A 26369-nucleotide genomic window follows, 5' to 3' on the forward strand; every position below is an offset into this window, starting at 1 on the left:
GCATCCCAGTCTGGCACTGGAGCTGTGGCACAGGTGTGTGGGTAGCACTCCTGCACAGCCAAGAGCTGGATGCTGGGCCCTGTAAAAGCTGCAGCATGCTGTAAATGTACTTATCTCCTGCACTGCTGCACAGGCAGTTTGCAGTGTTAAAAAAAAGGTAAATGGAAAATGTACTTTATCAGTTTCAGACAACTAACAAGAGTAGTTTCAACTCTTCCCTGCTCAAAGTGAGAAGACTTTCCAGGAATCATGTGAGAGCATGAGAGTTCTTCCAAATGACCAAAATGAAATGTATTTTCTATCTCACAATCATGCTTTTGACTTGAGAAGGGAAAAGACCATTTATACTGAGCCAAAGGCCACAGAAAACAACACCTGGTAATAGTAGCAGCAAAAATTCAGAGATTTTCAGAAAAAAATTATAGTTGAAGCAGAAAACGATTATATGTAAAAGCTGGAAGATGCTTGGTTTGATGGGACCCAGTGAATTTGGTGTCCTAGAGGATCCAGGACCTTATTCAGGGGTTTAGTGTACACTGAAATAGGGCTAATGTTATGAGATTAGACACAGGGAAGTTGGTGAAAAAGTTCCCGAGTAGAAAAACTTGCAATAGTGATGTTGGTTTTGTATACTTCAAATCATACAGATACTGCCTGATCAGCTTGTAAAAACAGCTAGCAAAAAATAAATGTTGGCTAATTAGTCTATTGCTAAATACATTCTACAGCACTTTGCAAAGTGTCAAATGTTTTTCCCAGACAAGTGGAGACAAATTCTGGACTTGGAAATATAAAGTACCTGTTAACAGATAATCTCTGCAAGGGATCTGGTGCTGGTATGTTGGTGTGATCAAGGCTTTCAGCTGAGAACACATAAGGGCTAGGCAGGTAGGAAGACTACCTTCTAACAGGCTGTTACTGCTACTGAAAGACATCCACCTTCCTGGGTATCAGTGGAGCCATCAGTCCAAGGATGGGGCTGGGAAAGTATTTTGCTTGCTATGTAGGAAGAAAATCAAGAAGCTGCTTTTCTTATTATGAAAATGTCAGTCCAAGCCTGAGTTAAATAAAATGTAGGAAGACCTAGGCAAATGGAGGCATTTAGCAGCTGCTGTGCTGTCACTGCCAGACACCCTGACAGGTCACTGATGGGAAATGGTGGCTTTAACTCCTTCCACAGAGGCTCCCCTTCCCACATTGTGCCTCAGTGCTGACCACAGCACAGGGGTGCCTCAGGTGATGGGTGCTCTGGGCAATGCCATCCCATTGTATGATACCCTTCATCTGTCACACATGACTGTGGTGTGCTTCTCACCCCAACCTCAGCAAGCTGGAGATGACCCTCTGTGTAGCTGCTAACCAAGTTTGGAGATGGAATATCTCAAACTCCAACATTTGAATCCCTGCAAGTTCATTCTCGTTTGTCCAGCTGGGTTAATGTGGGTGATGCAGAACCTGTCCCATTGCAATCCCACTTTCCATCTTGATAACTACAATATTTTTCCACAGATTGGCTCCTCTGGTTTACTAATCCACTCTGGGCTAAGGCACAAGGTGTGGGGGAACCACCTCTGCACCCTGCCTTTCCAGCACCCTGGCTCTGGCTGTGGGCTGAGCTGGGAAAGGGACGTGGTGGGGAAATAACTCGCAGGGCAGAGCAGCAGCAAAGCCAAGAGGGCAAAATGCAATTACCTGGGCTGTAATTTGACCAGAATCTGCTGGTCTAGACTAATACCTCTGTGAAAGCCTGCAGCTGGCTAGGAGCGGCTGAAAGGAGTGGGAACAAAAGAGATTAAAATGAAGTGGGGAGGACTGGTATGCCATTAGTGAAAGGCAATAACTTAATTGAAGAAGAAAAGCTTGAAAGAACGAGACAAATAAGCCTAATTTTGCGGTCACCTTCCTTGCAGTGAAATTACTTTGCAGCAGGATTTAAAGCCATCAATAGTTACCAGAGCTACCCGGTTCTCTGTCTTGGTTACTAGAAGAAGTATTTTATACTCGATCTTAATGCCCTGTGATCAAAAGCTCCGGCCGCTGATAGGCGACTTGTTTTTCTCTCTCCACAGAGGTCAAACTTCATTCAAGGAGCATCCTTGCGCGCTGGTATCAAGTTAGGAGGCAAAACCATGGCGTCCTATTTTGGGGGGCAAAGGGGAGGTCTGCCTTCGGTCGCAGCGCCCGGCGAGAAGAAGGGTGTCACGGCGGGGCTCAGGAAAGCATCAAATTCCCCCAGTGTCCCACCCCCCTGCATCCCCCCTCACACCCGGCCAGGGAGCGGGGCTGCCCCGTCGGGCGGGGCCGGGGTGGGCGCATGCGCACTCGGCGGCTGCCGCTGCCTATAAGGGCGGGCGCGGCCCCCCCAGCCCAGCGGCGCTGCCGGGCGCGGCGCCGGACGGGGCGCAGGGGCCGGGGACCGGGGACCGGGGGAGTGGGAGTCAGCGCCCCGGGGCGGAGGGGACCGCACCGCTCCTCTTGCCTTCGCCCATGGGCGCGGTGTTGGGCGCGGGCCGGGCCGCGGAGGCGGCAGGCGAGTAGGTGCGGCGGCCAGTCAGCTCAGCTCAGCTCAGCTCAGCTCCGCTCCTCTCCGGTCGGCCGGTCCTTCCCGGCAGCGGCTCCGCATCCCCAGCCCCGGCTATGCGGCGACGGCGGCGGCAGGACCTGCGGCGAGACTCTCCGCAGCGCGGCGGCTGCATGTCCCGGGTGGCCGGGCGGCGCTGCCCCGGCGCGGGGGGGCTCTGACCGCCCGCCCCGCCGCCCCCTCGGCCCCTCGCCATGCGGGGCGGGCGGTGCTGGCTGCTGCTGGCAGCGCTGGGCTGGCTGCTGCCGGCGGGGGCCGCGGCCAGCGGCGAGTACTGCCACGGCTGGCTGGACGGGCAGGGCGGCTGGCGGGACGGCTTCCAGTGCCCCGAGCGCTTCGACGGCGGCGACGCCACCATCTGCTGCGGCAGCTGCGCCCTCCGGTACTGCTGCTCCAGCGCCGAGGCGCGTCTCGACCAGGGCGTTTGCGACAACGACCGGCGGCAGGGCGGTGGCGAACCGGGCCGCCCCGGCAAGGACGGCCCCGACGGCGCGGCAGGTGAGGCGGCACCGGCGGGACCCAGGGCTCGGTGGCCGCGGGGGCGATCAACATTGTCGTCCGCGCTTTCCCCCTTGGCTCCTGCCTCCACAAATGAGTCGTGGGGCGAGTTGAAGGGAAGTGGGGCCGCTCGAGCGCTGCTGCAGCTGTCGGGGGGTGGAAACTGCCCGCGCTTAGGTAGTTTTTTTTTTGCTTTCCCTCGTGTGATTTGTGAGTTCATTCGTGTCGTCTTTAACAGCCGGTGACACTGCACTCCGACAGCTCTGGACATGCTGTTTGTCGGGTGCTACGCTGCCACAGCGCTCCTCAGCCCCTTTTGTGCTTGCGAATAAAAAGGGAAAGAAACGAAATAACCATGTCAACAGCAAAAAAAAGTCACAGAGCATTTCAAAATGACTTCTGGCTGGTCCCTTTTCTAATTGTATATGTTCTTCCAGCTCAAATCCCCCCACTTAGGAATGTTTTTCACAAGATTGAATTTCAATTTAAGTCTTTCTACTGCCGTTTAAAAAACGCCTCGGTGGCTTCCCAGCACCCTTGCTGCCGTCCCTTCGTGCGGAACGCACCAGAAGTAGCCTGAAGTTATGTTATAATTAGGAGAGATTTACTTGGAAAACTTGCGTGCTACAATCTGTAGCAAGTGCGTGCACCTGTTCAAGAGCTGCTGTAGTGCCAAGCTTAAAAGTAGAGACAACTTCTTGCAATCCTTTTGTTTAGAAGGGCAAAAGTTATGGAAGACATAGGAGAAATGTGGCCTGACTTGAGCAGACAGGTAACCCCTGTGGTAGCACAGAACAAGGCATTTTTCTTAACAATGAATATTTAGTGGTCAGCAGGTTTAGGAGCTGTTGCCCTGTGATGGCTCTGGTTAACTTGCAGGAGGGGACTCCGTGTCCCCTGAGCCCAGGGCAGGTCGGTAGCAGTTGTTGCTTTAACCCAGGTCAGGCAGGGGTCCGCAGCCCTGCCTGAGTCTCAGGGCTGCCAGGTTTTGGTAGAAATAATGAAGCCCAGGCATGTTGTTGGGAGCATTTGTAGGTGCTGAAGGGAAGCACCTTCCCCTTGTTATTTCTGGATATATCTGTGCAGATTTTGTACCAAGGCAGAGAAAACAGCCAGTGAAGGATGACTGAAGTCCAGGTCCTTCCAGAGATGGTGTTCACCATCCACCTTGTCAGGCTCCTGACCCCATTACAGAAGCATCACATGTTCTTTCTGCTCCCACCCCTCACATGCTTTCCCTGGCCTGTCTTTAAGCCTTGCATCAAGGGATGCTGGTAGTGAAGCTTTTGAAGCATGCTGGTGTGGCACTGCCATCCACCCTGTGGTTTCTCCCCAAACCCAGGGCTGAAGTGCTGAGCAGCTGGACCCTCATCCCTGGTTGTCCCCATGTGCCAAGGGTGACAGTGGCTAAAGAAGGCTGGCAATGGGCAGGGATGTGATGCAGCACCAGGGTGTATTGGAGACAAGATCTGGGGAGATGTGAAGCAGTATCTGCTGTGGACTAGACCGTGGGCAACTAGAGTGAGCTGTCCTCCCTTGAAGTGTGAGCTGTGGACTTTGCTCCCAGCTAATAAGTTTAAAGATCATTTTGGAAACTCCAGCTGTTGGTTTTAGCAGCCCTTTTAATCTCCCCTGTGTGAAACGCTCTGCTGCACACATGGGTTTTAGTGCTCACCCTACACTGACCTGTGCTTGGGGGATGGTGGGCTCAGCTGAGGTGGGAGGGACCGTCTGCTGGAGCTGTTGGGGTTTGTCCTCTTCTCCCAGTAATGATGTTTTCCTTTCTGTTGCAGTGCCCATCTATGTGCCCTTCCTTATTGTTGGATCTGTATTTGTCGCCTTCATCATCTTGGGGTCACTGGTGGCAGCTTGCTGTTGCAGATGCCTGCGGCCCAAGCAGGAGCCCCAGCAGAGCCGAGCCCCTGGAGGCACCCGCCTGATGGAGACAATCCCCATGATCCCAAGTGCCAGCACCTCCCGGGGCTCCTCTTCCCGACAGTCGAGCACTGCCGCCAGCTCCAGCTCCAGTGCCAACTCGGGGGCCAGAGCCCCCCCTACCAGGTCCCAGACCAACTGCTGTTTGCCAGAAGGGACCATGAATAATGTCTATGTCAACATGCCGACAAACTTCTCGGTGCTGAACTGCCAGCAGGCGACCCAGATTGTGCCACACCAGGGGCAGTACCTGCACCCCCAGTACGTGGGCTATGCCGTGCAGCATGACTCGATGCCGCTGACCCCAGTGCCTCCCTTCCTCGATGGTTTGCAGGGTGGCTACAGGCAGATCCAGTCCCCCTACCCACACACCAACAGCGAACAGAAGATGTATCCAGCTGTGACTGTGTAGCGCTGACGCCTTCCTCCCCGCCCGACAGATTTTTTAATATCTAAACTGATTGGAGGAGAAATACTTCCTCGGAATGAAGCTCCCAGAACATCGCATGTAAATAATTTTGAAAGGCTTATGCATGTCAGACAGTGTTTATAAACCATTTATTTTCATCGGGGTCCGTTGCCAGGAACTGTAGGATGATATCTCTGAATTAACGTTTCCAGATACGCTCTCATTCCAGTGCATGATTTACAGCAGCAAAGGATTATGCTGAAAATGCACTTCCCCATCACTGTACTTGCAAGATAAATGCCGGAACCAGTAAGTGCCCTTCAGGTATGACATGGTCAGAAGTATTTGCCTAATTAATTTGTAGAAAGAGTTTGGTTACACTGCACAAGACCGCAGTTCTTAAACCTTTTTTTCTCCCAGCTCCTTAAAGAGTTTCCCATTGCTTTACAGACAATCACAACCAAGAGCTGAACGGTGCAATCTCTGCATGCCAGGTGCTGGTATGAGCCCTCATGGCTTCTTATGCACCTCCAGTTTTGGGGTGAAATGCCACAAAAGGCTTAGTCTTGCAAAGATGAATGTTCCTTGTCCCTGGTATTTATGTAGGAATTACAAGAGTGAATTATTTGGGTCTTCCTTTCAGTGCACTTGAAACCCTTCTTGATTTGGTTTTGCCTCAAGATCAGGACCCAATAGTAGTTTGCACAGGCTTTATCTTTGTGAACTTTTTAACTAAAAACAGGGTATGAGGTGCTTGCTCTTCCTGCTGCTCAGCAAAGCTTTCGGTACAGCTAGCAGCATCTGAGCTGAAACTGCCTTTGCAGAGAAAGGTTGTACTGTGACTCCTAATATTCCTGATTTAACCTCGCTTCCCATGAAACAGGAAGCTCGTGTGAATGTGCACAAAGGTGTCAGCCCCAATCCCTTCTTGTGATTGAGTCTGGCTGTAGGAAAAGGGGCTTTGTCCCCCCGCCAGCTCCCTCTAAGTCCCCAGCCCCGCGGGGTGGTGTCACACAAAGCTGCCTCAACTTGGATGTGGAGGGGCTGGAAGGGGTTTGAAACCCACCCCCTTTGCTTCTTTGTCTGTGGGGCAGAGGACTAGGAAGGCATAGCTGTATTTTAAAAAATTTTAAAAATAGGAAAAAAAAAAAGCCCAACCAAAGGATGGAGGTGTTGGGGGCTCCCTGGGATGCCAGGGAGGAGGTGTGATGCAGGGGGGGACACTGCACTGGAGCTGCTGGCTCCATCTGGCTTTGCTTCATCTGGGGAAAAAATGCCTCTCCAGGTTGAAGAGGCAACAGTGTGCTGAGAACATGGGAATAATCAGACTGAGCTAATTGTCACATATCACCTCAGATGCAACAAGCCGTTTAAGGCTGGTTTGGGCTCTTAAAAAAAGTCTGCATTTGCATCTGTTTGTTCTTCAGCCAAAGCACCCCAACAGAGGACTGAGGATGCATACCAAACCGGGCAGTTACTGTAACCAGACCAGAACTGATGAACCTTTTCTTATTGTCTTGATACTGTATCAGTATGTAGCAATAACTGTGATACTACTATTTTTTATATGTCTGTTTTTAAATTACACGTACGTGCAAAAATATTGCCAAATCCAATGGTTTACTTGTCATCACGCCACACACAGGCAGTCTGCAGCAGGCAGAAATGGTTTGACCACTGACACAGGGAAATGAATAGGTAATTTATCCCAGATCTGCTGTTCCTGGCTGCAATTGCCCTCTCAGCATGTAGGACCTGGACAGAAAGATTGGCTTACATGACCTGGCTTCACCTCCAGCCAGGCTGGGTGGTTTTGGCACAGAAGCAGCAGGAGGTGGTGGGTGACAGCTCTGCTCTCCCTGCACAGCTCTTTGCATCTTTGAAAGCAGTGGGTGCACAGTAGCTGGGTGCTGCTGGGCTTTTGAAGGACCTGGCATGTGCTCAGGTCTTGTGGGGATTTAGATATCTAACTGCTTTGTCACACTGATCTTATGAAGCTGAGTTGACTTTAGGCATGGGGGGGTTTGGATGCCTTCAGCTGCTGCCTGGTGGCTGCAGCAGGAGCTGGAGGTGGTTGACCCCAGGTGGGACCCAGCCTGTTGGTGCATGGCCAGGCAAATCCATCCATGTGCTTGTGATCTTTCCCAGCTGTGAATCAAGTCAGCTCTTGCCCCCTGCCAGCATGCACTGCCTGCCTTGCACATGACCTGGCAAGGCCACCTCCTCTGACCTATGAAATTCAGGTGAATCTCTTTGTATATTGTTTACTTGTTTTTTAAAAAAAGAATAAGTTAAATTTAAGTCTGTAGAAATTGATTTACAGCTGAAGGCAGAGAAACCTGAGTTGTAATGAAAGGAAGCTTGTGAGATGTTTGGTTTTCTTTTTTAATGTCCTGTACAATAATGTAAAACCAATGTTACCATTTGATACAGCTTTTAAATCTCAAAAAGGGCACTTGCTTTAAAGTGTTTCTTACACATGAAGAAAAAAAAAGCACCCTTTGTTTCTTAATAAATACTTTATGGTGTGATTTTTGGGTTTGTTTGCTTTGTTACAGTTTTTTTTCCTTCAGTGAATACTTTATTTCCCTCTGTCCACAAGAACACATCTGACCAGCCAAGTTCTCCAGCCCCTGGCAGAAAGCAAAGTTAGGATTTTTGGCTGTGTTTTTAAAGACTAACAGTAAAAACAAAAACTTACATGGCTGAACGCTGTGCCCCAGTGGGGCACATCTGAAAGGGTTTGCTTAGAGAGAAGGGGAGCAGGGAGAGGGCAGCTGAGCATCAGGTGAACTGGACCCCTCACCTCCCAGTGGCTGCAGGAATGGTTGGGAAGCAGGAGCAGGATGGGCAAAGCCTGTGGACCCATTGGGCTCTCCCTCCCCAAACAACACTGAAGGCTCTCCAGCTGATAGCATTTCCAGAAGATTTTGTTTTCAGTAGGATTCACAGTCACCAGCTAAATACTTTGAGCCCATAGCTCCCTGTAAGTGGCTGTGCTGTTCCCACCTTCCTCAAACCCATGGGCCCTCATTTGAGCAGTCTATCCTCATTTATGGGACCCCCTCCCAAAAACATTTAAAAAAACCCCAAAAACTAAAAAAAAACACCAACCCAAAACCAACTCCCCCACCCTGCAGTGTGTCAGGGGACATAATTCAGCCTGGGACAAGGCTCCTTGGCTTTCCTGGTGCTGGGTCCCTCCAGCTGCTGCTGCTGCTTCACTGCCAGGAGGGGCAGAGAGAGGACAAGTAGGAAATTGGACGTCGTCAGCTCTGGATGTTTATAGCTCAAATAAATAGGAAAGCACAGCCTGAGAAAAACATAGCCTCCACAGTGCACGTCCCAAAAATGCCCCAGCTTCCTGGCACCTGGGGGAGGCGAAGGAGTCGGGCTGGAAGCAGAAAGCTGGCAGGGCAGGAGGGTCAGCCATGGCTTAGAACAGATGTGCTGAGGTGATGAGCACTTCCCAGCAGGAGAGGCCAATAGTCTGTGTCAAAACCTTTTCCTCTTGAACGAGTATATGGCTGGTTTGTTTTGGGGATTTTTTTTGTCTTTTTTTTTCTTCCTTTGGCAGTGATTGCTGGGGAGGAGGGGGGGGGGCTAGGGAGTTTTATTGTTCTACTGTGATTGGTGACTGGGGTTGGCATGGGGAAAGAGAGCCTGGAAAGTTGCTGATAAACTCTAAACAAGTGCAAGTGATGGCTTGGGTTTTGGTTTTGTTTGTTTTATTCTTCACATAGGCAAGATGCTTTTATCTACTTTTTATTGACTACTGTGCTAGTTGAGGCCAAGGACTATGTAGCTGCAACTCAGAAGGACACATCCCACATGGAATGCACTGACCTGAAGACCCTGGTGCCATGCTGCTATGGAGTGTTTCACCTGCTCAACCACAGGACCAGGACGTGCTGTAGCAGCCCAGGAACCAGCTGGGACCAGGGACTCAGCTGTGCATAGCCACCCACAGGTGCTGCCAAAGAACTTGCATCTGCTTTGTAGGAGCTTTGGCCTGGCCCTTCCTTTCTTCTTTAATGCCAAAGCCTAAAATCTGAGGATTTAAAAAACACACAAAACAAACAACGCACAAATGCAGCCACCTTGAAACCTACTGAGGTTCCTGAAAATATCTGGCTGTAAGAAGTGATAGGAACATTCCTGAAGTCACTTCACCCACCCTGCAGCCCTGGCCAAGTGTTCCCCTTGGGATTTTCTCTCTGTGGCAGGTCCTGCAACTTGGTGTGGGATGATACACAGCTCAGAAAACCTACCCTGCAAGGCCATACACCTGTTTTTTTCATGCTTATTTTCGTCATGTTACTCAGCTCCATCTTCCCAGACTGGCCTAAAAACAAACAAAAAAACCCATAAATTCCTTTTTTCCTGTTGTTTACATCCCTTATACTTATGTTCTTGCTCAGCTGCTGTTTAAAGTGCTTTTTCACTGCCTGTCCCTGCATACAGTGCTGCCCAGGGAAGTCACAGAGGTGTTCATCACTGCAGTCCCTGGATGCTCAGTGTGCAGGATGAGATGGTGGGGTGATGCTGGGGAGAAGCCAGTGAAGCCCATGTGGGCTGGGCTGGCTCTGGTTTTGCCCATAGTGCATCCCAACACAATGCTGGGGCCCTCACACACAGGGGGTGCTCTGGGGTTGTCCATGGGCACGGGATGCCCCCATGGCAGCTGTAGGCTGACCCAAAGCTCTGCCTGCACCCATCAGTGCTGATGGAGGCCCAGACACCCCCCCCACGGTGCTCCAACCTGAGCCCTGAGGGGAAGAGCATGAAACCCACACCACCAGCAGCCACACCACCTCACAACATGCACATGGAGAAACACCTTGAAATGTCTCACTATTAGCTGGCCATGATCAGAGGACAAAACCCCTCCTCCCCCTTAGCAGGGGTTCACCTGCCCCTCCCCAGCTGTTTCCAGGCATCACCACATTCAGTAGGAGAGAGCAGAGCTTGGAGCAAGCAGAGACTTTTGCTGAAGAGTAACCCATAATGGTCACAGATGATCAAGCTGGGATTTGGGTCCCTGCTCAGCACATTAACCTCAAAATATCTAATTTGCTGTTCACTTTCAGCCTCGCCAGAGCTCTTCTTTCCCCTCCAGATTTCCTGCTCTTTTCCTCCCACTGAAGTTGTTACTAAATCTTATTCCCCACATGTATTCCTTTGTATATTTCCAAACTGTGTCTTATTTTATTGTTTCCTGTTCATATTTCTTGCTTCTCTGTACGTCCTTTTGTATTATTTCTCTCTTATCAGTGGGGTTTGCAACATTTTCCTGCCCAGGATTACTTGTAAATGGGTCAGCCCAGTCACTTAAGCCTGTGCCATCCTTTCTGCTCTTCCCTTTCTGCACTGAATAGAGCCAGTTCAATTGGACCCTGCCCTCCCTGGGGGCTCACAGTGTCCCCCTGTCCCACAGCAGAGAACTTCATCCCTGTAAAAGTATTTCTGTGCAACCTAAATGGCCATGTGCTGTAAAGCCTCCTGTTCTTCAGCAGTGGGGAGATGCCCACCACACTGGCCCAGCTGGCACAAAGTATCAGTGTGATCTTTGCCCATGGAAAGCCTTCACACCGACCCACACCACAGTGCTGCTGCTCTGCACCAGCTGAATGCTGTGGTGAGAGTGGGCTGGGCAGTGTCTTGTCTCAGCACCCTGGGGTGCACCCATGCCCACAGCATCTGGGCTGGACCCAGGCCTGGATGGAGCTGCCCCAGGGCAGGTCTGGCATCTCTCTCCCTGCTGCACACATCCCTTTCCACCCTGGCACTTAACAATCTGTAATTTGCTCACAGAAACACTGCAGCATTTCCTTGGCTCAGCTTGGTCTTTATACCTGGAAAAATCTCAGCATGATGAACCAAGGTTTTTTTCTTCACCTGGCTCACAGCCCCACACCTCTCCCTACACACTGGCTTGCTCACAATGTTTTCCCTGAGCCTTGTGTCTTCTCCATCTCTTGCTTGCCCCCACACCAGCCCTCATTAAATGTGCTCATTTAACAGAGGTGATGACCTTGTGGTTTTCCAGCTATTGAGAGGAAAAAGACAAACAGCTTCCTAGGCACTGATGAAAAGTTGCTGGGTGTGTCAGAGGCTGAGTATTTGCTTACTCCCTAGTGCTCCTGAGAAGTAGGGAAAGAAACCTCTGGAGTGTAAAGGGAATCGCAGCGCTCAGATTTCAAGTGCCTCCAGCACATTGCTGGCTGCTGGCTTAGGTAAAGGAAGGTCACTCTAATTTACATTTTCTGAGTATTTATCAGTTTTGATGGTTATTTCTGATGAGATCATCTCCTGCCACGCAGGTTACACCTCAGTCACCTTCTACAGTGGGCAAATCCTGGTAAGTGCAGTTCACTAGGGAGAGATGTCATTTTCTTCTCTCATTTGCAGTGTCTGTGGTACCTCAGGAAATAATAATAATAAAAAAAACCCCAAAACCCTACCTTAAACTTTGAAAACAGAACCTTTTCTGCCATTCCAGGCTCTTTTCACTCACTTAGTAGGATTATAATAGCAAAAGTAGAATTCAAGCATTCAAGAAAGTAGAAAGAGCATCCATTCTGCTGAACTTCCTTCACTTCCAGGTAAGCAATCCCTTATTTGCTGTATCAGAAAACCTCCAGCAAAACCAAGGCAAAGATGATACATCAACCTGAAAAACATTGTTTAATTCAAAAGATGAGTTGCTTTCCATCAAGCCATTCTCTTGTTTAATGCTGAAGCACCTCAGGACATGGCCCACACTGGTTTGCCTTTGTAGGTTAACTTGAAAAACAAAAAGATAGGAATCCTATCAGTGTTACTGAACCGAGACAAATCAAATCAGCATCACGTCAGACAGCAGTAATAATGCAGGAATAAAATGACTTACCTATCTCCCTTCCAAAATATTGAGCGATGCCCTTCAATCAGGTTTGGAAAGTACTTGGAAAGCTGATGGGCACAGTCTGGCAGGTGTTTGATGCTGGTGGGCACAGGGCTGAGCTTAATGGGGCCACAAACTTGCCAGAGCTTGATGGTGCTGTGGCAACTCACAGCAGAGTCAGGCTGACCCGTGACAGGACATCACTCTTCTGAGACAAGGACACCAGCCTGTTGTGAGGCCTCTGCTGTGTTACCTGAATGGTAAATATTGGCTTATGCAGCTGCTAATTCCCTTGACATTTGCTTTTGAGAGAAAGAATCCCATTGACTTCAGCCATCAGACAGTCTGGGCATGACTGTAAATATCTTGTCACGGGGGAAAAAATGATTCTCAGTTTACATTGCTGTACAACATCAGCAACTGCTGTAGACCCACTGTGCAGTCAGAATCAGGCTCTTAGTTTAAAAGCCAAAATATCATTTTCATGATGTACTGGTAGTTACATACAGTCCTTACAGAGGATTTAATTAATATGTATGATGTAGGTATGCAGTTCAAGAGCTCTGACACAGGGCACATTCAAATTAACTGACACTGGGACCACATCTCCCAGGGTTTTTTTTTGTTGGTGTGGTTTTTTTTGCTTTGTTTTTTTTTTTAATAGACAAAAGCATGCTTGCAGCTTCTCCTGCACTGTGGAAAAAGGAATGGGGAGGATGGACAAACACAGTTACAAAACCAGTGCATTATACAAATCTAACCTACAGTCCTTTTCTTCCAGTCTTCTTTCTCCTGAGGAACCAGGAGGTGCTCCTGCTGCCTGTACTGTTACCAGCAAGTACCACCAGCTCCACAGCACCTGTCAAAACCAGCAAACCAGCCTTGGCTGCAGGCTGGTGCTAGCCCCAAGCCATCAGACACAAGATGGTGTGAGTGCTGAGGTTTCCAGGAATTTCACTGCAGGATATATATGCTAAAATGCCTTGAAAGCTTGCAGCTTCATCACTCAAGCCTCATATGCCTCAGCTAGCTCAGTGTCCCCAGCACTCCAGCCACACGAAACCCTGAGGGACAGCACCTGATACCATGGGAAATGTAGAGGGGAACTGGGACCATCTCTTCCATGTCCATCAGATCAGTCATGGCATGAAAAATGTAACATGAGCTCCTTCTTATCAAGCCTCCTCATGGCATATGTCCTGCCTGAGTGCAGCCAATGCAGCAAGGTTGCAGCAGCATGGTTCCCCATCGCCCCGCTCTGGGCACAGGCTACTCACCATCTGCCCTAGAGCTCCATCCTCAGCCTGGACAGACAAGAACCAGCAGTGGCTTTCAGTGATGCTTCTAACCTCATTTTTCTGCAGCCCCTTATTCCTGCGGAAGAGGAAGCAGGAGGAAACCCACTGCTCCTTCCAAGTTTCTGAGGAGCTGTTGCACTCCAAATGTTGGGGAAGCTCAAAGAGGCTGTGCCAGAGAGAGGGCTGGTGCTAGGTGGATGGGAACTGCTGCAGCAGCTCTCACAGAAAGGGATTGAGTTTCTGAAACCTTCTTGCTTAACATTCCTCAGCTGGACCTTTCTCAATTACACTTTTATTTTTTAACGCTTCCATTTCAGACTTGAGTGGGTTTAGGGACTTTGATTCTCCTTTGGTCTGGCGTGAGGCACCAAAGACTGCTGGCAACTGACTGAACAGCTGCTCTGGCAAATACCTGGCTCTGGGATGTGAGCACGAGACACTTTCACAGCCTTGCCTGTCAAACTGGTAGAGGAAAAGTCTCCGAGGTGATTAGTCAACTAATATATCTAATAAGGGGTTTAAGCAGCAATCCATTATATTTAACAATTCTGAGAATTGTTTCCCTTTTAGTGCTCTGCACCAGAGAGGACAGTGCAGGGAGCAGTCAGCTAAGCATCGAGTTCTCCCACCACCAACTGAATGAAGTTTATCCAAGTTGATCATCAATTTTACTTTGGCATAATTGATTGCCCAGATGTGTGAAAAGCTTTTACTTCCAGCACAGTTCCTGCTGCTACACCCCTGTGGGATGGATTCCTGCTAGGGAGGCCCAGGGAAGGAGCAGGCGTTTACAACACAGGGATACACAAGGAGTCCATCTCTGGCTTTTTATTTCTCTGAAAAGGAAAAAAAACAGGTACTAGGTCTGGCTTCAGGGATAAAAGTGTTTTCAAATGTGCTCAAGCAAGGACTCATAAAGGAAAGGGGGGAAATTTGGCTTACTCCTCCTTTCTGTTTCCTAATTTAAAAAATCCAGAAGTAATTTGTTTTGTTAAAGAAGTCCCTCTATGCTCTTGAAAGTGGTTCTGTCGGCAATTTATAAGGAAAAAGAACATTCATCCAAGTTATAGCACCCTAAAGAGGAAAAGTTTTAGCCAGACTATATATAAATATGCATTTTGCTCCTGATAAAACCTGTTTAATTCCAGCATCTAATAATATTGGACAGAAAGATCTCTTTGTTAAAGCTCATGCATTTTTACTTTCTATAGGGATCTTAAAATGCCCATGTTCACCAAAAAACAAATAAGCCAAATGTTTTCTGCAAATTTAACTTCAGCCATGACTTGAGCATCACTCCTGACTCAGCGCACACGTCGGGTTTGTTCAGGACAGATACTGCTCTTGGCCTTGAGCTGGCTGTGCCCTGAGGTTTTAAAGCCAGGCTCACCTGCCCAAGCTGCTGAGGCTCTCTGGTGTGCCACCCACAGCTTCCCAGCAGGTCCAGCACACGGGATGAGGGTGTTCACAAACTCACTGTAAAAAAATATTTGTTACATGGAAAGAATATATTGTAGCAGAGAGGATCACAGCACATGTCCCCCGGAGCATATGGATGCAGAGCTACTGGGGACCTGAGAGCCTTTGTGTGGTGCTTCTTGCTTGAGTAAATGAGTTTGAGAGGTGCTTCTCCAGGCAAGGCAATGTGAGGGAGCTCAGCAGTGTCAGCTGAGCACCATCAGCAGAGAGTGGATGTGATATTCCTGATGAGGTGGAAGCAGGCGAGATCTTGCTCCTGACCTCAGGATGTTTTGGAGAAAGGGATCTCTCATGGTCTGGCATCATAGAATCCTAGGGGTTGGAAGGGACCTCGAAAGATCATCTAGTCCAACCCCCCCTGCCAGAGCAGGGCCCCCTAGAGTACATCGCCTAGGAACGTGTCCAGGCGGGTTTTGAATGTCTCCAGTGAAGGAGACTCCACAACCCCCCTGGGCAGCCTGTTCCAGGGCTCCGTCACCCTTACAGTAAAAAAATTCTTTTCTGATATTCAACTTGAACCTCCTATGCTCCAATTTACACCCATTACCCCTTGTCCTATCACTGGTCACCACTGAGAAAAGCCTAACTCCATCTCCCTGACACTCACCCCTTACATATTTGAAAACATTGATGAGGTCACCTCTCAGTCTCCTTTTCTCCAAACTAAAGAGACCCAGCTCCCTCAGCCTTTCCTCATAAGGGAGATGTTCCACTCCCTTAATCATCTTAGTAGCTCTGCACTGGGCTCTTTCAAGCACTTCCCTGTTCTTCTTGAACTGAGGGGCCCAGAACTGGACACAATACTCCAGGTGCGGCCTCACCAATGCAGAATAGAGGGGGAGGAGAACCTCTCTCGACCTACTAACCACACCCTTTCTAATGCACCCCAGGATGCCATTGGCCTTCTTGGCCACAAGGGCACATTGCTGGCTCATGGTCATCAGACTTCTCTCCCCCCCCTGCACCCCAGGAGCATACAGGCCCAGTGTTAACAAAGCCTCTTGCAAATTTTGCTGAAGGGAAGGGAGGAAAGGAGATTTTAGGGCTTAAATTTCCACTGCTGTGTCTATGTGACTTAGCTGGGATGAAAGACTTCTGAAGTTTATTTTGGTGAAGCCTTGGTGAGATCAAATTTATCATCTATAGGAGAGTATCTGTCCACCTAGTTTATACAGAAAGATGATTTTCCCCCCTGGGGACACTATTCAAACACCAGGTACCTTCTGTAAGTTCACCAGCACCTTTCTTGTTTTGCCATACTAGTCTTGCATTAGAGGCCCCATGTGAGACCCAACAAAGAAACTCAACCCTTGTCCTTGGCACTAACAGAAGGAGGCCCTTAAAACACACAAAAAAGATGAAAACATAAAGTAATCCACTCACCAGCTTTGCAGACTAAATCTCAAATGCATTTAACATTGAATTCATGCTGCAAAACTTGTGAGGGGGATAAAACAAACAAGCTTCAGTCTGTTGGGTTGCTTTAGTAAAAGGTTTATTGGAAATATTTTTGTGCAGACATACAACAGTCAACAATGCTGTTCAAAGCTACAAATTTGCTAAGTTTTCTGAACCTTCTAAAAATACAAGTAAATGACCTTCATTTGTATTCAGTCTGGGAGGGAAACAAACTCCACTGTAATGCGATGCTGTATTTAAACTACCAGAGGACATTAATAGGACGTGAAAATGGTAACACTTCTAGAGGAAAAAACCCACACACCACTGCTGCTCTGCTGGGAGCCAATTAAACATCCCCCCACAGCATTACTCCTCTCTGCATATCCAGATTAAAACCTCCCCATCTGAAACAATATTTAAGCAATTCGAGTACAGATATGACAGACAAGTGGGCACATGACTTGGCTCACTGATGAAAAAAGATGCTGTTAAAGATCCTGTCACTCAAACCGCTGAATATTTGACCTTCCAGTGCAATGGGCTGCACTTCAGGGGCAGGAGGAGGGACAGGGGGGAGGTTTTCAAGTCAACTATTCCAACACACACACACATGCACACACAGTCCCAGAGGGCCTGGCTGCCTCACACTGCTTTGTATCCGGAGTAATTTTTTTAAAAAGGGAGTTGAGAAACAACTTTGAGCAACTTTCCAATCTATGAGCTCTTGATAGGAAGAACAGCAAGTGCCTGCATTCCCTTTGTGAATCAAAACATCAATCAGAAGGACACAGCAGAGCATATACACTGTCTGTTAAATTCCATGTTTTCTAAGAAACCCTGCAGATGTTTTGAAATTGATTAATTTATGCCAAGACGACATCTGGAACATCTTCACAGGGAAGCCACCCAGTAAGGTGGTCAGAATTTAAAACAATCACGTCTTTCTGTTAATATTGGCTTTTTCTCTTGGCTTCATCACTTCATAATTACAAGGGTGCTGACCTCCCGGCTACGCACAGTGACAGTTTGGCAACATATTCCTCTTTTCATCATCGTTAAGACTTCTGTATAACTGCCCAGAACTGGGCTTGCCCACAGAGAATTTGTCATTTACTCACCTCTACTTCTCTATAGTAGCTATAGAGATACAGAGGGAGAACAAGAGCCTCATGGCAAACTCCAGGAGAACTTGTCTCACCTTCTTCACACAGAAAGGAAGGCTCTGGAGGAACACCCACATGCAGCTGGTTTACCTTCTGCCCATGCTGCAAATGAGCAGGCCATGAATCCAAATGAAACAACCACTCAGCTTCAGGCTCTAGCACAAAAAGATCCAGGTCCCCAGACTAACAAGCACCTTCCACCACACTGGGGGATAGGAACCTGCCCTGGAGCAACAACCAAGGAGAAGTCCCATTAACTCTCCATGAAATATATTCTGTCAGGACCGAAAGAATTTCATTGTTCAATTCCTGTGGGTCCATGAGGCAAACAGCAGTCAGTAAACAATTTACTCATCTTCCATAACCCAGAAAACCTTGCTAAAGGCCAGGGACACAAAGCAGGGAGGGTTTCTGGCAGGGACATGTTCTCCTTCTCCAAGCCCAGGACTCAGCCTGGCACCAGCCTCAGCTTTGGGAGGTAATGGAGCTTCACAAGCTCACAGCACAGCTCTCTTCCTCCCTCCCCAGAGCCACAGGAAGGAACCAAGAGAGGTATCACAGCTCTTCAGGAAAGCCCAAGGAATCCCTCTCCTCCCTCACCTCTAGTATTAGAGGGCTTGGCCAAGCTATTTTGTTTCCCAGTCCCTTCACCCCTCCAGACAGCCCATCTGAGAGCACATTCCCGGCCAGATAAACCCAGCCAGGCTGTCTGGGCTTTCTCCAGGTCACCGAGAAATGATCACCTTTGGGATTCACTTGTGTGGCCAAGCAGCACAGGGCACTTTCTGGTTTTCATTTGCCAGTAATGCTCAAAGCCTCCATTAATCTTGCTGCTAGGTAAGGAAAAGGTACAGAAAGATTTATTCTCTGTACCCATATGGATTTCTTTTGTTGTCATCTATTATACTGACCTGTCCTATGGCCTTCTCCAGACACAGCTCTGGTCGCAAGCACTGAAAGGTAGTGGAGGCTCTCCTGGGTATCTGGAGGATAATGAAACTTTCAGGTAAGAGAATCTGAGCTTTTTACCTCCTGGAGCTGCTCAGTTCAGAGAAGCCAGTGTAAGTAATACTATAAGACCAGTGAAAACAGAATGTGAACAGGGCTGCATTAACACTGTAACCAATGGGAGGAGACTTGTCCCAACCCCCTGACAGAAGGGGAAAGCTTTTCTCTTAAAAATTCAATGCATATGGTTTCACCAAACAAAGCACCAAGCCTCTCATGTATGGTACAGAAAACAGGAAAAAGCAAGTTTCTCTCTATTCCATCAGGAATTGCTTGTAGTCAACCCAGAAGGCTCAGCATCAGAAAGAATAAGCTCCAGAAGGAAACGACCTGTCGGAAAGTTCAGGTCATGTCAAAGGCCTGACCTCATCAGCACTAACAGATCATTTCCAAAGCAGCAGAGGCTATGCTCCTGGAATAGGTAGTTTTACCCCTCCTGCTGCTGGCAGAGTCCTACCACTCACCGTGTATGACAGAAACCCATCCCATGTTAGGGAACAGGCAGCTCCTGGGGCTGCCTCTCCTCTCAGCCTGGCTGGAGAGTCACCCCTCAGAGCAGGGGCTGGGAGGGAGCTCCTGCACAGAGGTTTTCTGAGGAACAGTGACATGGCTGCAAACCAGCAACACGTTAAAGAGAAGTGAGAAGTGTCACTCACCCAACAAGTGACACAGCACCTCACATGGGGCCTGAGCAGTCAGGTGGGAATGGGCACAGCCATCATATTCATCACCCACTGAGTCTACATCTCTTGTACAACACTTCTGTGTCTGCACTGACAACTGAGTTACAGCTTGGAGCAAGACCTGGATTTGAATTGAAAACTCTCCCCATTCAATTCAACTCCCCCCACTCTCCCCAATTCATTTTGGCTGTGCCTGTAACAGCTGCCTGAGGGAGAACCTGAGGGCTATGCCCTGTGGACTCTGCAGGTAAAAGGCAGGGAAGAAGATCTGGATCTGCTTGGTGCTCAGCATCCTCGAGGAGGGGTGGAGCTACAGCACAGACAGATTCTGGAAGAGATGAGTCCAAGAGTACTTCCTGATAGGACAGAAGGAGCCCAACTGTCTGGCAACTGAGGAACATGCATGGTCAGTGCCACGTTTAGAAGCAAACAGCTACCCAGCTGCATCAGGTATAGCAGAGACAGCCAAATTCTCCTCCAACCCACTGGGTATTTCATTGCCATTTCTTGTTAGACACAAAGAGGCACAAAGAGCTGTCCCTGCAAACTGACTGAAATTTAAGGCATTGACACTATGATCCATAACTAAGGTAAAATACCTCAGTGCCTTAAAACTAGAGAGAAATCCGACAAATTCAAAGTGCTTCTTGAGGATGAAGACAGCTCAAGGGCTGCCCTGCTTCAAACTTGAGCTGCAAGGCATAGCAGCAAAACCCTCTAAGTATTAAAAATTAAACTTTCACTATTTATAAAGCCAAGGAAGAACGTAAATAGGGCATCACTAGCCTGCACTGATGACTAGAGGCAATGCAAAACAGACTTGGTGAGTTAGCAAAAAAGGACAAAATAAGCCTAGAGGACAGGGACAGTGTAAGGACAGACCACCCCTCAAGCTTTTGGGGTTGTCCACAGAGGGCCAATTTGCACCCAATGTGGCCACTGACCATGCCCAGTCCTTGCATTTTACTTCTGGTCCACCTGAGCTTTCCCTTCTTTAGTTATGTGCATGGACTGTTTCCCAGCAAACTCACTTCCATGCTGTAAAAATAATGTAATCTCAGTAACAGGAGACTTCCCTGCAGCATCTGCTATGAGCTGCTGGCTGAGGCAGGAGAAGAGACTCTGCATTTCTGGCATCCACTCAGAGGCGTGTGGTAGGGAAGCGTAGATTAGTGAGGCTTGACTGTTATCTTAATTTACAGCTCATATAGTTCATATTAACTCCACACGCATTTTTAGATACTTTAGCAGCTTAGCTCGACTCTATCTTTTTATTTTTTATTCACCATTTCTCCTTGACAAGTTATTTACTGACTAGCTCCCTACAGCAAGACCTAAAGCCCTGTCAAGGAAAGTAAAATGTCAAGAGACTCCCTAGCAGTGCTCAACTCAGGCTCCTGATTACCAGTTTAATTTCCTACTAGGCAATCATTAAAAGAACATCAGCTTCTACACAAGCAGTGTGCCCTGGTTTCAGAGGACTAGGATAGAAAATCCCTGCCTGGGACACCACCAGCAACTGCCAGCCTGGGGATGTGGCAGTGATAATGGGGAGCAGCTGAGCCTATGGGAGGAGAGGATGGGTCAGTGGTCCCAAAATCACAGTATTCCTACCCACGGTGCTCAGTATAAAGTGACTCCCAAGAGAGCACTTTGGGGGTTTCTGTGGCTGGTGTATTACCTGGGCAGTGTATTACTGCTGCTCCTCGATTCCTCTACAGAGAAGAACATATTTCACCACCACAGGTCACCTTCTGCCTTCCCAAATAGGACCAGCTTGCTTGCTCTAAGACTTGCAAACTGAGACTCTGGACTTGGGCACCCCTATCTGCTGCCCAGTCCAGTGTGGGACTTTTCCAGATGAGAAGTAATTACCAGCTGAAGAGGGTGAGTTCCATATTTACATATTTCTATATACATTTGTAATTTGCTATTACTATTTCATTAAACCAACCAAGTTTTTTCGTCCAACCTTGAAGTCTCTCTCATTTATTCCCTTCTTCATCTTCCCCTGGGAGAGTAGTGGGGAATAAGAGAGCATCTGTCACTGTCTAGTTGGTCTAAACACAGTGATTACGGTGTTACAAGAAGCAGCAACCAGATCCAGGTTTAATTCAGGAAAATTTCTGCTTCCTTCTGGATATTCAAAACCCCCTCCACCACTCTGGTTGGTGCAGAGAGATGTCCTAGGAACACTTCTCTGATCAATCCTAGGTAGTTAAGACTGCACAGCCCAGCAGAAATCTCCTACTCTGATACCCTGTCTAGTTGGTAACACGTCCACAGAGTGCTTTCAAAGGCTGCTGCTCCTTCCACACGTATTTTTGTTAATGAAAAAGAATCCTGTTGATGCAGAGCAGCTGCCCTTCTCCTTTTGCCAGCACAGCACTGGAACACACCTCATCATTGTTCACCAAGACAAGCAACTCCAGCAGCCAGGCTACAGCATATTACAATATCTTAACTCCTGTAATGGCTCCAAAGAACAAGAAGAATGCCAGGTCTTGACCTGGGTGGGCACTACAGGATTAACTCAGCTAGAGATTAAGGCCTTACAGTGATGACAAAGTCTGACCCACTAGCCCCACTGTCACATACTGGATAGCCCTGTGACAAACCCCATGTGTAATTCCCATTGAGCTGACATCCAACACACGTACCTCAAGCTAAGCCACTACTCACTCCAGGGAGGGTTTGTGTTTGTGACACACACTGACCTCAATTTACAGAGAGGTCAAAATGATACAACCTACAGTCTGCACTAATAAAATAAATCACATTAGATGACAGCTGCTCCTCCCCAGCATCACCCATTATGTTCTGTAAAATTTTATTTCACTAAGAACTGAAGACTCCAGGATCCTTTCTATTCTCTGCTCAACACATTTACTTGCCCTTCTTCATTATCCAGAGTTTTTAAAAAGTTTTCTTCTTCATCCTCATGAAAAGCTTCCAAATTGTTTACATACCAATGTTTAGTGTGTGGCTTAGAGTACAAAGACTGAGCTGATCTGGCTTTGTCTCAGTGGGAGGTTAATTTTCCTTGGGTTGTTACAAAAGGAAGAAACAGCAGTTTTGAGGACAGGCTTACACCACACAATTCCTAAAGAGATTGTTTTGAAATAAAAGAAAGCGTTTAACAGGTTAGATTAGCATTAAGATTTAAAAGCACCTGGGATCAGGTTTATCCTCCTCCCCTTAGGTATTCTCTGCACTAGTATTCATGCCTTTAAACAAAATCCATCTCCCAGAAAACACATACAACCAACACTTGGCCCCTTGACATTTCATGCCTATGGCAAAATTATTTGCACATTTCCCATATTGCATAATTGTCTCATTAGCACTGCAGAAAAAAGGTGATGACTTTTCCCTCTGTGCCATCAGCCTAATTCAAGAGCAATCCTGCCTGGTGCTGCAGGAACAAAATTTGCTTTTTAACACGGAAGAGAATTTGGAGCCTCTGAGGTGGCACTGGGAACTGAACTATGACACTTGAGTGCTGGCATTTACTCACAACCCTTAAGGAAGATTAAGCCAGTGGGCCAAACTGGAGTTTTCCTTTTCCTTGCTAAACATAAATATTCATATTCAAATTGCTTTCGGATATATTTAAATCAATAAAAAGTTCTGTATGACACTCAATAGGGCAAAAAACAACGCCAACTTTTTAAATGCACAGACGTAGTATATACATTAACCACAAAACCTGGCTAAAACACAGCAGTATTTACTTTATGCTATTCAGAAACGTGGCTTGGCGACTAAAATTAATAGAACTTGTCTGGAGGACAGCATATGCTTTCTAAGAGCTCTTTCAGCTTTAACTCATGCCCCAGTTTTTGCTTTTTTTTTTCAAAATTCCAATTTATGCAGCAGCACGCCTGTCCCACTGGCACAGGGAGGCCATGGAGCCAGCATTCCTCTCAGGGCTCACAGGTCCAAGTGTGTCAAGAAGCCTGTTGATGGATCAGATCTAGAAGAGGGACTGGTTTGGCTGAACAAACAAACAGTAGCTCTTCTCTCACAATGACCAGCTCTGTGTGTGTACATGTGTGTGCACACGTGTGTAAACTCTTTCTTTCATCTGCAAGCCTATCCTACCTGGTCAGGGCAACGCTTCTTTAGGGCTTCTTTAGAGTATCTTCTTTCCCAGCTTCTGAAAAACGTGTACCTTTTAAGTTCTTCTTGCTAGTTTGTTCTATTGTTAAAAAGGGAAAGGGATCACAGAGGGAAGTCCCAGGCTATATTTGAAGAGCACGTCTGAATACATCATGAAGAGTTCCTAGGAGGCACCTATTTGAGTTCATCTTTGTGCACAACGCCACATGCTCAAGACAGTTTGTCCTGCTGAGCTTTCTGATTTCCACATCCTTGCTTTGTGAGTGAACTATTAATTGGGTTTTAGAAAGCTAAGAGAGAGCCCTAATAAATCCTGTAAGAGGGCAAGAAATACACTAAGTAATTCAGTGCTAACTTGTGTTATTCTGTCATACGAAGGCAAGTAAGCATTTTTAGCTACAGACTGTGTTGCAATCAAGATTTTTATGCCAGATTGTCTGTTAAAAATTTCAGTCAAATTAGTAAACAGTGAATACTAGAGGGAGTAATGCCTGCATGCAGCCGTGTGTGCTTGGTCGGTGTGTAACAAAACAGGAAATCTCAGCACCCCCTTCCAATTAAGCAAAGGCTGATTTCTCATGGAACACAAATTTTCTACCTTTCTCCCAGAACAACGTTATGTTGATGTTTTAAATAGTGGTGAAACATTGTTTTTAATTTCACACCTCACACAGCACAGTCAAATGCTTCATAATAACATAAACAAAACTTCAGGCAGAGCTTTGCGACTGAATTCAAACAATGATTTCCCCCCACAATATGTACTCAAGGTTTGCAGGGAGAATACAGAAACTTGTTGGCTAAGGCCACAGAAATGAGTTCTCTGGTGTTTTGGCTGCTGCTGCCGCCAACCCTAGTCACATTAGTCAAGCATGTGTTAACAGTGGATGCACTGATCCAAATCCCATTATTCCAACCACCCATCAAGTAAAGAAGCATTTATTCTATTTCTGCTCTCCTTTTGGTTGTATCGTAGGATCGAACAACTTGCGACTGGGAAACAACACCGTGTTCTTCTTGTGAAAATGCATACCCATCTGAAAAAGCAAAGGAAGAAAAAGATAAATCACTCGAGTACAGCTCAAGGGCACAGCCTCTTTTTAAGAACAATCTTAGGCATCACTAAAGTTATGTGACTGAGACTGCAACAGCCTTTGTTTCCGTGCTGTGCTTCTGACATTTGCAGCTGTGCCTTTCATTGCCCATGTGGCACAGAAGGATGCCAGCTGCCAGCCACCCCTCTGCCACTGCTCCCCTCCTCAGGCCAGGGCAGTGTACACAGAGAATGTTTCATAGAGTCATAGAATCGTCTTGGTTGGAAGGGACCTCAGAGATCATCAAGTCCAACCCTTGATCCACTACTGCTGCAGTTCCCAGCCCATGGCACTGAGTGCCACATCCAGTCTCTTTTTAAATATCTCCAGGGACAGAGAATCCACCACTTCCCAGGGCAGCCCATTCCAATGCCTGATCACCCTCTCCCTAAAGAAATTCTTTCTAATGTCCAACCTAAACCTCCCCTGGCACAACTTGAGACCGTGCCCTCTTGTCTTGCTGAGGGTTGCCTGGGAAAAGAGACCAACCCCCCCCTGGCTACACCCTCCTTTCAGGGAGTTGTAGAGAGTGATGAGGTCTCTTTCCCTCTGAGTCAACCTGGCTCAAAAGCTACAGATTGAGCTGGACACCATGTGCACTCCCATAGTGGCAGAGCTGCTTTAAAGACTTAACAGACAGGTAGAAATTTGCATTTTGGCTCGACTCCTCTATGGTCTGCTTGGTATCAGCAGTTTCCTTGGAGGAACGTGGAAATGTCTAGACCACAACTGGATCTGAGTCACGTCTGCCTCTTTACACCATGCAGGACTTTTTAAAAAAAAGTTTCCAGGTGACATCTGACAAATCATACCAAGAAATTTTAAGTTCTCCTCACCAGTCACCCGTATCTTGAGTAGAGCAAATTTAAACATATTCTGGAGGTTTCTATTTTGCACAGGTTAATCCTCCTAGCTACTGCAATCCTTCAGATTGTCTAGAAATTATTCAAAATAACCATGTGTCTGATTACTTTTAAATTATTGTGGACATGGCAAGTGACATTTCTAGCATCATCTGCAAAACGTGTTACTGGTAAAACAGTCACAAAAGCTAAAGGGCCAATATGGTGAAACAGCAAACAATATCTAAAGCAAACATAAACCCACAGAAAATTGAGTGGAAAACTGCAGCAAAAGAGAACAGAATTTGTGACACCGAGTAAAGGTTATTTTCAGGTGTAAATGAATAACCAGAAAATAAAAGAAGGGCAAATCTACAAAAACAGAGAAATAGGAGTCATACAGAGCCAGATAATGCCTTGTAGTAGGAAAGCAACCAAGAACTGGCAGATGTGAACATTGCCTTGGATAACCTAAGAATTATACCATGGGCAACTTTCCATCGCGCCCAAGCAGCTGCAGGAGCTTTTGAATTCTGAAATCCTGACCCATATTTATCTCAGACTGAAAGATACAGCATGAGATAAAGATGGATGTCCCAATTACTACCCAGAGACCTAGAAAATGTCTTTCAGGAGCCCTACTACCTTAACAGGCTCAAGGCTTATTTCCCCCTCCTAGATCAAGTGCCAACATGAGATAAGGCTGGAGCACAACACAGAGGGATCCTGTGACAGAAAGGCACACAGGGCTGAACAAGGTGGGAAGGATGTGAGGCCCACAAGAAGCTTGGTGCTGTAGACCAAACTTTCTCCCTACAGGTCTGAATGCAGCCTGCATTTAAGCAGGTGACCAATGCTGGTAGCCAGGAGAAGCTCAGAAATGAAGTGTGTCCCCTGAGTGAGGCCTCTTAAACCTTCCCCCTGACACTCAAGCTGGGATCACATGAGCTGAACACAGATACTCCTTCAT

At 47.5% G+C, this 26369-nt stretch overlaps 2 protein-coding genes and 1 long non-coding RNA gene across 3 annotated transcripts in view; 1 reads left to right on the forward strand and 2 right to left on the reverse strand.

Moving 5' to 3' along the window:
• Nucleotides 1-2652: 2652 nt before the first annotated feature.
• SHISA2 (shisa family member 2) lies at nucleotides 2653-5755 on the forward strand. The gene is made up of 2 exons (XM_071736166.1): nucleotides 2653-3079; nucleotides 4873-5755. The coding sequence occupies exons 1-2, from the start codon at nucleotides 2776-2778 to the stop codon at nucleotides 5424-5426; spliced, it is 858 nt and encodes a 285-aa protein (XP_071592267.1). The 5' UTR covers nucleotides 2653-2775; the 3' UTR covers nucleotides 5427-5755.
• A 6336-nt stretch (nucleotides 5756-12091) lies between these two features.
• LOC139792585 (uncharacterized) lies at nucleotides 12092-13868 on the reverse strand. The gene is made up of 2 exons (XR_011724319.1): nucleotides 12316-13868; nucleotides 12092-12209 (listed from the first exon to the last, which is right to left on the reverse strand). It is a non-coding gene; the product is annotated as an uncharacterized lncRNA (long non-coding RNA).
• Nucleotides 13869-16564: 2696 nt separating this feature from the next.
• ATP8A2 (ATPase phospholipid transporting 8A2) overlaps nucleotides 16565-26369 on the reverse strand; it is a 320485-nt gene continuing 310680 nt past the window's right edge. The window contains exon 37 of the mRNA XM_071736211.1: nucleotides 16565-24500. Within this exon, the coding sequence (XP_071592312.1) occupies nucleotides 24403-24500 (98 nt within the window). The 3' untranslated portion in view covers nucleotides 16565-24402. The remainder of the gene's footprint in view (nucleotides 24501-26369) is intronic.

Source organism: Heliangelus exortis, chromosome 1 (genome assembly GCF_036169615.1).
Source record: "Heliangelus exortis chromosome 1, bHelExo1.hap1, whole genome shotgun sequence".
Taxonomy (NCBI): Eukaryota; Metazoa; Chordata; class Aves; order Apodiformes; family Trochilidae; genus Heliangelus; species Heliangelus exortis.